Below are 13,455 nucleotides of genomic sequence, written 5' to 3'. Positions count from 1 at the left end.
CAATGCTAGAGGGCATCTGATTGATCCACAACAGAAGTTGAAATTTAGCAAGATCAACAGAATGGAAACCAGAACCACCAGCCAGCCTGAGTTAAAAGCAAAGGAAAGGAAGAGGAAATAATTTGGCTTTGGTAAGTGTTTTTGCTAACAAGTTTCCTATTTTCTAATTATATGATAGTTTAGTGAATAACTTTCCTTAACTTCTCTCTTATTCATTTTGATATTTTGCAGTTTCTCGTAAATTCTCCAATTATTTAAGTAAAGGTATGTTGGAAATAAAAAATGTGACCAAAGTGGTAGTTACAATTATATATAAGTAAAGATATAAAATACAAATAAAATAACCTTTTCATACTGGTATGACGATTTCCTAATGGACTATTTTATACAAATGTCTATTTTTTATTAGAATAAATTATTGCAACAAATACTAAAAGAAGAAATCTTTTAACCACAAAAAAATTTAGTAATACGATGAAAATATATTTTATTGAAATTAGTAACTTTTTATGTCAATATTTGTAAGCAATCAGACCTTTTAGAATTTCACGGAGACAAGAAGCATAACAAAGCAAAATTCAATTGTTCAATTGGGATTTGAAGCAGCGTCACTTAGTAAGTGTCTATGCTACTAGTTTTATAGTCTTTGGTNNNGGATGAAGCTCTGCCACTGTCAGAAAGGACAGATCTTTCAGGCGGATGGTACTCATTTTGTACTAGGCCAATATGACTAAATATCACAAATGCTTCAATTATTAGGATAGTAATAATTGCCACATAAGATGGAACTTTCTTAAAAGATAAAATCGATAAATAGAAGCATTTTTCAATTGAAGCTACCATATCAAAGCCAGAAAATTGTATGATGCAAACACCAACATATCTAACAAAAAATACCTTTTGATGAGCACACCAAGGATGAAACTTGACCAAACAATTGACAATCCTGCACTCTATACAAGAACCACCCCAGCGGTTGCAGATGGAACAAACCTGGAAAAGGTGACAATAGTCAACATTTGGGGAGTGTCACCTTGAATTTACATGTATCTTTTAACCAGAATTTATAACTGATAAAACAATTTCCTTTATACAGACCATAACATCACACTGAAAGGATTTGATGTCCAGTGTTAACCCCTTAAAGGATTACGATTTTCTAGCAGATACTAAGTCCATTCATTAGACCAAATACTCAACCAAGGCTTACTATATGCTTCCGAGTCCTGAATATAAAAATCAAAGAAACTTGGTCCAAATATGATTAGAACAAACAAATGCAACACAATTTGACTTCATGAAAGCATAGAAGAGAGATGCTTAACTTTATTCAACACCGGCTGAACTCAATCAAATGCAACAAAGAAAAATAATATAGAACTCCAATGTAATTATCCATTTTAAGAAAAAAGGACGCAAGTCCGTATTTCATTTCATCAGGTAATCATTGTAGGACCCATATATAAATATAGAACTTAAAACAGTAGCAATAATCCAATAGAAGCTATGCATAGTACCATATACAGACACTGCTATCATAGGAATAACAATGTCAGTATATCGAATATGCTGGACAGATTTGAGAATGTATTCAACATATAGAACGCCCAATAGACAATAGCATCTAGATGACAGTATATGTAAAGAACAATAATGTCAAGTTCTTCTGGTTTGTTTTGGCTCCTGTATAGGTGCAACTCTTATCTCTATATTGTATTATTCTTCTCTCTATGTTAACGAAATTATTTTGTCAAAAAATATATATTCTAGAGGTTGATGGATTGACATAAAAATTGATATAAAATGCAACCAAGTATTTCGGTTAGGAACTCACCACATCTTCTCTGGGAACTGCAACACCAGATACATCAAAAGCACTCATTGTATTAACATTCGGGCATCTTGTTCCAGGAGTCCAAAGCCCACAAACCATATGAATCCACTGCTTTACAGATGTATCATGAACTCCTGCTGTAATGCTGTTATGAACCTTTAAAATATTGTAAGGAACATTTTGCATTTGATTTGTTGACATCTCAACTTTCAACTGGTCTGATCTTGAGATCTCAACATTCCCAGACTTCAAACCACATGTTTGGTCAAATTTTAGTTCAGATTTTGTGGAATCAAATACATCTGTTTCCTTCTCAAAAAGTTCAGGTGTAGTACTATGCTTAGACATGCCACCTTTTTCAATACTCCACGCTTTTAAGAGGCTTTTCACCATTGTGCGATTCTGTGTTGCTCGAGTCATGGCTCCACCTCCATAACCACACAGGACACAAGCCTTGATGTTTGACCCGCAACATGCCAAAAGAAGAAAAGTAGTTTAAATTAAGCTCAAGTTGGGTAAGGCATATTGGAAAGTTTGTATCTCAAACTGCAAAATTGATAATAGCTAAGTAGAAGCAGTAATTAATTCCCAAAGGCAATAAATGATCAAGAGATGATTGAAATTATGGCATTTGGAGAGAGCCTATCAATGAGTCAAAATGACATTATGCGAAATTTCAAAGCAAAGATCATGAGCAACAGTACCAAAGATCAATACAGAAAAAAAAAAAAGGAAAAATGAAAAAGCTTATTCAACCAAAATATGAATAAACATACAATATCTTTTGAGTTTGTTCGGCATGGTCTACAACACCAACGGCCTTTTTTAGGTAATGTGGAGATTCCATAGCAAGCCTGATGAACCTGAAATAAAACAAAATGCAGACAGCATTAGACTTGTCTCATACAATATATATGAACAATTAAAATGATAAACCTTATTCGAAACATTTACATACTCTAATTAGACAGCGACTACACTCCAACAAACAGTTAATGTCATCATTGCTTGAGTTTTGGCACACAGAGCAGAATGCGTCTGAATTTTGGATGGAGATTCCCATGCATTCTTGAACAAAGCTGCAAGTGCATATGTACCATAAGAAAAATATGCACCCCTAGAGAAACCATGAGCACTTAAATGGACCTAGTAGGTTAGTACTAAATAAGCAACAGAACTTCAAATCTGCTCACTTTCTGCTTTTGGTGTTACACCAACCATGCTCCTTATCTTCACCATACTCCACCACAATATCCTTCACTTTGGTTTCTGCCATTCATTTCAAAACCATTGTAAGACGGAACTACTTAGAAAAATAATCCATCACACATAGATAGTAACTATAACAGAACAGACCAAGGCATCAAAAGCGTTAAACCATCAAAAGCATTCTTTAATAAAAAGAAAATCAGATTCACCTTTAGCAGTCAGTTCATTAATACTGCGTACTTTCCTAATTTCCTTGTTCTTCAGCTTCAATGGAGCTATGTTTACAATACTATTACCATGTATAGCTTTGGATTCTCTCTTTCCTTTGAAAATAACAAGTGACGTGTTGCCCCTCTCCAAACCGGGTTGACCACAGCAGTGTTCATTACTTCCAAAGCTCAATCTCTTCAATTTCTTTTTCGAAGTTAATCTAGGTACCTTACATCTTTTGGCACTTTTAAGAACCTTACTGAGAGAAACAAATTTTGGAATTTTTGGCAATTCTCCAGCCAATTGTTCACTGCATATTTCACCATATTCTCCACATACTATTGGCCTTGTGATTCTATTGGCATTTGTCCCCCTGGTAAACATTGACTCAACCTTGCCAATTTCAGTTTCCTCCAAATCTGGATCTTGCATTTGAAAATGCCCAACACAATCAGAAGGGAAATCTGCTCTTTGTTTCTTTCTTCTAGGAACGTCATGTAAGCTACGAAACTCGTCATCTGAACTTGATTCCGACACATAACTATCTTCTTTGTCACTATGACGTGCACTCAGAAAATGGTTACCTGGAAATTTGGGTGACAAAGCAGTGTGTTTATGCTTGGCATTAGCAGATGATTTTCGCTGGGTTGATGGAAAGTACATTTGCCTTTCATCGTTCTTGTTATGCAATAAGAAAGGTGAAGGCAATGAGGCATCTAAATTCTTCAGCCTATTTCTCCTTTTCTTTTTTCCTTTTAAGTCCTTGACATTTTGAGATTGATTGGCTTTAAAATGACCAGAAAGTATATGACTTTGGTCCTGGCTTTTTTTCCTTGTCATAGAATCTAACAGCTTAAGCTCATCAAGGAGACTACGACATGGTTTATCTTGATCATTTATGACTCTCAAATGACCTTTGTTCAAGTAACTCTCACATGTGGAGCCTAGAAACTCAGAACTTCTTTCACTTTCAACTGCATCAGGTGACCAACCTTTATTGATTACTGAGCCCTCATCAAGTACAAGATTGTTGGAATCAGTAGCGTCCCCACCATCAATAATGCAAGAATCAATCTTATTGAACTCCATGGAAGCTTGAGTGACCATAGGTGCACAAGACCCGGTCGAGACATTAGACTTTTCTTGCACTTTCAACAGGTCTTCCATATTAAAATTCCTTTTGAAGCGTTTAGCAGAAGTATTTACACTTTGAACATCATCTTGTCCTTCCGCTGCTATTGGATCTAAAGATTTTGCATCACAATCTGCTTTCCATAGCTTACTTGGTACACCTCTCCATTGATGAGTACTTTCATCCTTTGAAATTATCTTCAAAGGAGTTTCACCACTAGATTTTGCAAATTGTTTAAAATTATAAGTTGATCCATTTCCCAAAAAAAAATTGGTTCTAGAACGGTTTTGCCCTGCAGCAAAAGTGTATCTTCCCAAATTCGTATCCACTGGTTTCTCAGTGAAATTGTTGGATGCACTTGATCTCTGAAACAGTGTATTGTCATTGTTTATTCCAAGGCTGAAATATAAAATTGAGGAAGAGAAAAAGTAATTAGTTATGGAACTAAGAATTTTGATCATAAAATATAGAATAAATAATTTCTGCATCAGAAAATCAAGTGACAAGCATCATTGCAGAAACTGTAGCATCCAATTTCTTAGGTAAGAGAAAACCTGAAGCTTCATTACTCATTATTTCTTGAAATATAATTAAATGTTCAAACACATTCACTCATCCAACCTTTACCAGATGATTTCACCTGTAAAACTCTACATGTTTGGAAACATAATTTTTCATTCACTTTCTGTGACACGCTTAAAATAAACTTTTTCTAGAGACGTTGGAAACCAACATATACATGCTTTGGGATTGAGACAACTAATAAATATGCTTGAAAAAAGGAACTTCAAGTAAAACAAGACTGTAGTAGTTTCATCTAAAGTGTCAAGTAATAGGTAAAAAAACAACACTACAATTAAGACAACAAAACATAAAAATGTATCCAAAGTAAAGAATACAAAGTACACATGTCCTCTGGAAATAGAGATATCAGACAGTATCAATATCAAAGTATTTTCCCACAATGTGAAGTTGGCAACATGAATCAAACATCATTGCATCCCATTATAAATAATTTGACACTCTACTAAAGGCCATATAGCGTGTTGCTTAGGGAGAGAATCCAGTGCAGCCAGTATAAACACAATCAATATACACACCCATAAACTTTCAACAAAGTTTACATCAGTTCTCAACTATCAAATACAACCCATTTTCTTTTATCTAACTAACACAGGCTAAGTTTTTGGATACAGAACAAATGAGTGGATAAAAAATGACACCAGCCATCATGAACAGGTCCTCCCAAGACAGATGATACCACAATAACTAAAACTCCCATGGTTTTCTAACTTTGTCCCACTATTTTTGACAAAAAAAAAATATGTACATTAACTTTGAACTCAAAAACTAGGTCTCTGTTCAGTTCTAAGAGGCCACAAACATGCAACTACCATTTTAATAATTATACCTTGATTATGTCAATGGCTGATGTTCCTTCCTAACAGTCATGTACTCCTTTTCTTTTGTCCCTCCCAAAATTCTCACATGTTTGATTCACTAGGTTTAAAAATATTTGCAACTAGGTAACAGTTTTAGAGGGTATAATAGCCACCAATAACCCTGACCCTGAAGGCCTGAACTTGAAAAAAAAACTTAATAAAGGAAAACCAATACCTACAGATGCCTTAGAAATAAGCTGAACTGAATATGCTGCATGATTCTAATGGCAACAAGTCACAAAAGTTATCCCAAAGCAAAATGCAAGTAATATTATCCTTATAACGTAAGCTGATAATGGTCGCAATCACCTCAACGATTGGCCTTCATTTTGAAGATTGTAGGCCTGTTTACATTGCGATTTCTTTTCTTTAGAATGTAAAGGTAATTGTGTCAAGCCAGAGAAACAGTATCTATTCAAACCTGTATGAAAGATAACCACTATTGAGCATGCACATAGTACAAAGAATAAAGTTCCAGAATCCTTGCAAAATCAAAACAGTTAAAAGGGGAGATCAGATAGCCATTGTGCATGCCTGTGAGTGAAGCCAGCTTCTCTAAATCATCAATGGTATCAGGACTCCCACAAGGACCTCTTTTTTGTGGCAATTTAAATGTAGCGCCAAAAGAGAACTGTTCAGATGTCAAAGCCTCATATACGTCGGGCTGAACTTCTGAAGTGTTGCTGGATCTCTTGTGCTTTTGATTCATTTTATGAAAATGCAATGCATGTCGTTGCTTAGATAACTCCAGTATCTGTGTCACTGCAAGCAACCTCATATTTTCATCAAGCAAAGGTCTGTCCAAGTTAATGCCCTGTTGCTGTGGTGAAGTAGTAGTCTGATTTGATGTAGAATTTGGTACAAGAAAGGGAAAGCCCTTCAGAATTCCTTCTAATGGAATTGTCGTCCCTGAGGTGAAATGATTCTTTTGTCCAACAGAAGACACATTTTTAGAATCACAGAGAAAATTTACACCACCAGATGTATTGAACGGCAACCTTGATTCATTATATGACTCGTATATCTTTCCTTTAACAGTTGAAACACAACTACCATTGCCACCAACAGCTCCTCTGATGGAACTTGGATATTTCACTAGATTACTAATTCCAAATCCAGAGTTTAATTTAGCACAAGGATCTTTAGCAAAGTTAACACCTTTATCATTGTCCAAACCTTTAATAGATCCCACTGCTGAACAATCCAATTGCCTTCCCGTGTGACCATTATTTTTCCAGGGAACATTAATAGGAGCAAACTGCATGCCATTAAATTCATAATGTTTCTTGGATATGTCAGGTCCACTATCATTCATCAAAATTTCACTAGCTTTTGTCTTTCCCTCTGGCTGAAGATTTAACTGTGGAAGTGGTGAAAACAACAAACTGTTGGCTGCACTGTCAGGTTTTGATCTAGCTGCACCACCAAAAGCATTGCTAACACCAGGCATATAGTTCTTGATTTTAGGCTGAGGTTGATCAACCATTTTGAAGGAACCATAACCATGGCAAAAATTATTCTGCAATTTCCCCTCACTGCTATGCACTGCATCCAATTAACAAAATCCATTCTTATGAGTTTTTATTCAAAATGACAAGCGACATAAGTAAACACTGAATAACATCAATAAACAGTTGAATAAATAGCACTATAGCATTATCAACAATCAGCTAAGGTAAACATTAATTTAACGTACTATTAATCATTGGCTTTGCAAGATGCAAATTTGGAGGGCTGACAAGGGCATTAAACAATGGATGTCCTATAAATGATGGAACTGGATTTCCTTTCTGAGGTGGTTGTCCAAGCCTCAGCTCAATATTAGACGATGCTGCATCTTTGCCTATAAGCACATCTTTTTCATTATTGTTTTTTATGCATTCATGATCTATTGGAAGGCTTGTTGGAATTTGTGAAGGAGAGTGGGCAACTGAAAAATTGTCATTTTGTTTAAGGGAATCAAGGAAAGGTGGTACAGGTTGACAACCATCATCCCCTTGAATTCCAACAATGTTTGTTGTTGTACATGTTCCAACAAAACCTTTGAGCGGAATTTTGCCACTTTCCTGGATTGTATTTGGTTGTTCTTTGGGAAATACACCACTAAGTAAACTGGGGTCTGTGCTGGTGGCCTTTGGAAATGGAACATAATCACAAGGCTTTGCAGACCTTAATCTGACTGCAGATGAACTCAATATTTGAGATAAATCACTCTTTGACATACTGGATGAAGATGAATTGGATCTCATCAGACTTCCTGTTGTTGATAATACTTCTGGCCAGTCCCATTCACTCTCATTGCCCAGAGACCTAATCTAAAGCACCATAAAAGTATCACCATCCAAAGTTCTTGTTGCTTCGAAGTTCAAATACATGCAAATAAGAAATACAACTCTCAAGGCCAATAGTAAAGGTAGGACGCCAAAGAAGATTATACAATATATCGCAAGAGCAAATACACAAGTCAATAACATTTTTCTCTCCCTATAAGCTAGCTAGACCTCATAAATAAATGTCACTGTCAAAGGCAACAACATGTATGGCAATGCCCTGATGAATGAACTAATAATAATAACTTCATAGTTAATACGCTTGTAAAATGAGAATATTTGGAATGTCCGAAGTTAGGTTGGTTGTTTGTGGTTGCTACCCTCCAAGACAATGTACATGGCAGATATTCTCAGTAAGAGTAACCAAAGTCAAAAACTGCAGTGCAGGGACAAATAATTTTAAGATGAATTGTCAGAATATCCCCCAAAAACAGAAAACAAAAAAAAAAATTCAAATTCTTCATCTTTAGAAGCCGATAAAGAGTATCTCTGGAGAAAAGTCAGCTTTTAGCTATTTCATTTATATAAAAAATAGAAGTCATAAAAATCACTATTTTTTTTTTCTTCAAAATTTAAAGCAAACACGCTCTTAGAACATTATATTTGCAGCTTCACATTATTCATTGATAATCTTGCTCTTTTACAACTTGTATTATGATGCTTTGTCAAATTGTAACTAAATGCATGCAAGGAAGCGTCAGCTGACGAGCTGCCACAGCAAAGCACAGAGAGCAGCAACCTGAGCCACGTCGATCTGTTTCAACACTGATTTCTACCAAAACCATGTAGTTTATCCCCAATTCCAGTCAGTTTTCAGTAGTCAGGTTTTCAAGCCACAAACAAACCAAGCAGGCGATCAGCTCAACTGTCTTCTAGCCAAACAGAACAATATAGAATGGTTCTCAAAAGCATGGCCAAGACCACAGTTTACCATACCATCAGAGGAAGGCAAAAGTAAGATAGATGTTAATGCTCACCAAGTTTATTCTACATGATATTAAGTTCAGGATGTAAGGTAAAAAAGATATATGCTTCAAGCTAGTGAATAAAATTTTATGGAACAAAACATACAGCATTCACTTTTGTAAAAAAAAAATAAAGCAAAATGAAAGAGAGAAGAGAGATATGCAAAGTGAAAGGAAATAGCAGTAAAAAAGATGCATCAAATCAGGAGGCTACTGAAGCGACTGTTGTGAATAAGGGATATACAATTAGTTCTTTTGCATCATAGTAAAACGAAATTCAAGAAAGGAAGGAAGGGGGAACGACGAAAAAAGGGGGAAATAAAAACGTAAAACTATTATTTACTCATTTTCAGTCATTTAATATATGCAAAATATTCAAAACTGAAAAATCAAAACCAGCAAAGAAAGGACTGTTTTACTGAGAACCGAAAACTTATCCAACATTAATAAGCAAAAGATAGAGCAGGCCATATAAAAACTCTGCATAATGCCTCATCAACCATTAAATTGTATAACATCACCTTACCCCAAACTCTAATAGGTATAAATTCTTCCATTGTGCAATGGTCTCACCATTTTCCATATGAACAGCATCCCCTGGGTTGATGCCATATAACCCTGCATGCTGCAAAATTGGATCAAATGAACAAATTAAGTATAAAATTTGCATGATAGGAAACTAAGTTAACTCTTCAAGGAGGCCAATTGGCGAGGCTAATTTTAAACAAAATAGTGTAGCATATGCGGTAAAAGTATTTACCTACCTCACAAAACTTAAGAACTGACATGTGGCAAGAGTGGCATAAGCAAACAATACCAAGAAGCCCTGTATTGCTGAGAAGAAGATATCCACCTTTTAAGATAATATAAATACAAATGTGAGTTGTCAATATATGTATAATGGATATCCCTTAACCAATATGGAAAATATGTAACTCTAGTGCTCACTTTTTTCCATGCAGAACACACGAGGGCATCCACTCATTAAAAGAGAATTAAGGTTGGAAGAGCATTGTTCTGGAACCATATTTGGCGTAGTTTGATTATCTGTAGCACAAACATTTAGACTGGATGCAGGGTTTGTACTACACCATTGGCTCCTAGAAGAAAAAGGTTCCCTTGCCTTTTTGCCACCAGGGACTGTGGACTGTGCAGCAGTATTATTACTCTGAATATCATGAAATACAGAATGAACACTATCCCTCAGACCAACCATTGCCCTGGAAGAACTATCAAGAACCGTATCTTGCCTGCTTCGCAGGTTATGACTATTTAAATTTTCAATAAAGATTCCACCACTAGATGTTGGGAAGGTTCCACTATCACTACAATCAACAACAAAGTTCCCACTTGCAGCAGTACAACTACCAGATGGGGTACAAAGTTTCTGATCAGACAACTCTTTGAAATCATACTGCAACAGGGATGGAGGGCCATAAAGGAGAGCCACAAATGAGTTTCCAGCATCACCATGGTCAGCTGAATAACTGCAGCTGGGGTAAACAGAGTCTTGCATCTCTCCCACAAATTATCTTAAACAATGAGTAACTCCTCAGTAGGTACGTTGGCCTGCATTCAACTCCATCTATATTAACAAGCAGGGGGGAACGAATACTAACATAAAACATTGACTTTTGCATTCACTCTAAAACCATTCTTCGGAGACACAGCAACACAAGGTTCTAGAATATGAAATGATATATCAAAAAAGCAGAAATCATACGTCTGAAGTCACAGTTAATTGATAATCCCCAATATTTACCCCTATAATTTTATAATGACCAATATGAACCCAAGACTTTTGTGAATGTAGACATTAACCCATGTATTAAGTTTCCATTCATTTTTAACGGAAATTTAGTACATTTCACCCCAAACTAAGATTGTGATCCCTAAAACTTAACAAAATAGTTAAGTAATCAAATCGCAAATTTAAAAAGGATTAAGCGTTTGATTGTCATGCTTCAGTAAAATCTGAAGCTAAAGTACAGATGACCTATAATTCAGTGATAAAATGGATATTTCTCTAAAATAATTATCATGATGCTAATAAGAGTCTTTGAAGCTACTATTTTCTTATTACTAGCTGAATACTACTATACTAAACAACAGTCTCCACACAAGAAGCATATTAATATCATTATGCCACGGATGCGTATTCAAAGCACTCAAAACTCCGATAGATAACATGCACGAATGCATTTCCGCTGTATATCACACTCCTTAAGTCTTTTTAATAGCATTAATAATAAGAATAACAGTAATAAGAAATAACCATAAATGATTGATTCAAAGAAAACAAAACGTCGGAAGAAAGTTCCAATTACTTGCATTAAACTTCCTTTGCATTGAACCATGCAGCCATGCACTGCATGAACAACAATGCAGACTGAAAAAACCACCGACAAAATGCATTCCACATAAAGAAGATCCATGAAACAAACATTCGCACCGGAACACACAGATAGCAAAAGGCAAACCAAAAAGGGAAAAAAAGATGGAAGCAAAATTAAAAATCTGAAAAGAAAGAAAGCATGATCGAGTAATAGATCGTTGTTACCGTCAAAGATGTGGATGGCTGAAACGGAGCTCAAAACCCTAACATTAATCCAAGAGAGGAAGGAAAAAGAAAAGATAACAAGAAAGGGGGGAAGTCACCGAAGAAAAAGATTAAGCGAAAAATGGCAGCGATGAGAGTTGGAAACGAAACCACTGGGTGAAACAGTGAAGAGAGAGAAATCGAAGAAACGGAGTGTGGAGACTGCAAAAACTTTTTAAAAGGAGGGAAGAGAGAGTTGCAGAGCAGAGAGAGGAGTGAGGAGCAGCACAGCACCTGAGAGTACAGTATTCATGGGATGGGTAGTAAAGTTATTGCATGCTTACTCACTTTATCCACCACCTTCGTGATGTTGTAGCGCTAATATAATAAGTTTTCAATTCCGCTATATTTCATTATTTTGTTATTCACTTGCCATGAGGTAGTCAATTAAAACTAAGGGTAAAGTATTAAATTGGTCTTTATGTTTGGGCGTAATTCTGTTTTGATTCTTAAGGTTTAAAGTGTTCTATTTGAATCCAAAAAAGTTTTATTTAGCATCAATTTAGTTCCACTGTGAAGTCAAAGTTAAATAATTAACGAAATGTCCTACATAATAACAGTACAAGAACAAAATCAATAATTTGGAGAACAAGTACAAGCTCCAGAGGTACAAAATCAATCGTTAATGCATCAATATATTTATTTATCATTCTCTTTAGTTCTATAGAAAATATTTTATTTATTTATAAAAAAAATAAGAGTAATTACCCAAATCAGTCCCCGAGGATTTTAGAATCAGACATTTTAGTCCCCAAGAAAAATTAATACACAGATCAGTCCCCAAAGTTTTACTCCGGCAGACAAATCAATCCCCAATTTATTTTCCGGCAGAGTAATTACCCATATCAGTCCCCAAAGATTTTAAAAACGGACATTTTAGTCCCCAAAAAAAACTAATGTACAAATCAATCCCCAACGTTTCTCTCTGTTAGACATAATAGTCCTTGATTTGTACATTAGTTTTTCTTGGGGACTAAAATGTCCGTTTTTAAAATCTTTGGGGACTGATCTGGGTAATTACTCTGCCGGAAAATGAACTGGGGACTGATTTGTCTGCCGGAGTAAAACATTGGGGACTGATCCGTGTATTAATTTTCCTTAGGGACTAAAATGTCCAATTCTAAAATTCTCGGGGACTGATTTGGGTAATTACTCAAAAAATAATAAATAAATGTATTGATGCATTAATGGTTGATTTTGTGCCTTACTTGTTCTCCAGATGATCGATTTTGTTCTTGTATGTTGTTATGTAGGACATTCCATTAATTATTTAAGTTTGACCTCACTGGGGGACTAAATTGATGCTAAATGAAATTTTTTTGGATTCAAATAGAACACTTTAAACCTTAAGGATCAAAACAGAATTACGCCCAAACATAGAGGACCAATTTAGTACTTTACCCTAAAACTAACTAGCTACGCCTAATTTTAATACGTAAATAATATTTTTAATTTTATATTAATAGTTATTTTTTGTGACTGATTTTAGTATATATTTAGTAAGTTTAATTTTGATGCACTCACAGTGGAAAACATTTTACACAGTTAAGCAATCTTATCGGTTATTTGGATGACAATTTATGTAATCAATATGAAAGATAGTTACTTTTATTGATGTGACGTTATATAATTGGATACACGTGTAAAACCATTTTACACTAATAATGCATCAAAATTAAATTTTATATTTAGCATGGTTATTTTTTATTTTGTTAATTAAAAAATTATTTATGT

General features: G+C 35.1%; 1 protein-coding gene across 5 annotated transcripts in view; it reads right to left on the bottom strand.

Annotated features, from left to right (window-relative positions):
- LOC107605381 overlaps positions 1-12,035 on the bottom strand; it is a 14,540-nt gene extending 2,505 nt beyond the window's left edge. For 2 of the 5 annotated variants that reach the window (XM_016307255.2, XM_021105182.1), the window contains exons 1-13: positions 11,683-12,035; positions 10,071-10,691; positions 9,887-9,975; positions 9,649-9,747; positions 7,524-8,142; positions 6,362-7,372; positions 6,137-6,248; positions 3,253-4,784; positions 3,028-3,103; positions 2,793-2,913; positions 2,611-2,697; positions 1,835-2,287; positions 898-993 (exon numbers count right to left, since the gene is read on the bottom strand). In XM_016307255.2, the coding sequence (XP_016162741.1) occupies positions 898-993; positions 1,835-2,287; positions 2,611-2,697; positions 2,793-2,913; positions 3,028-3,103; positions 3,253-4,784; positions 6,137-6,248; positions 6,362-7,372; positions 7,524-8,142; positions 9,649-9,747; positions 9,887-9,975; positions 10,071-10,638 (4,863 nt within the window). In that variant the 5' untranslated portion in view covers positions 10,639-10,691; positions 11,683-12,035. Of the gene's footprint in view, positions 1-897; positions 994-1,834; positions 2,288-2,610; positions 2,698-2,792; positions 2,914-3,027; positions 3,104-3,252; positions 4,785-6,136; positions 6,249-6,361; positions 7,373-7,523; positions 8,184-9,648; positions 9,748-9,886; positions 9,976-10,070; positions 10,708-11,682 lie in introns of those variants that run through there. The other 3 variants (XM_021105181.1, XM_016307256.2, XM_021105183.1) reach the window with 3 other exon arrangements.

This window comes from Arachis ipaensis, chromosome B06 (assembly GCF_000816755.2).
Source record: "Arachis ipaensis cultivar K30076 chromosome B06, Araip1.1, whole genome shotgun sequence".
In the NCBI taxonomy this organism is placed as follows: Eukaryota; Viridiplantae; Streptophyta; class Magnoliopsida; order Fabales; family Fabaceae; genus Arachis; species Arachis ipaensis.
This window is presented reverse-complemented; position numbering and strand designations above follow the sequence as displayed.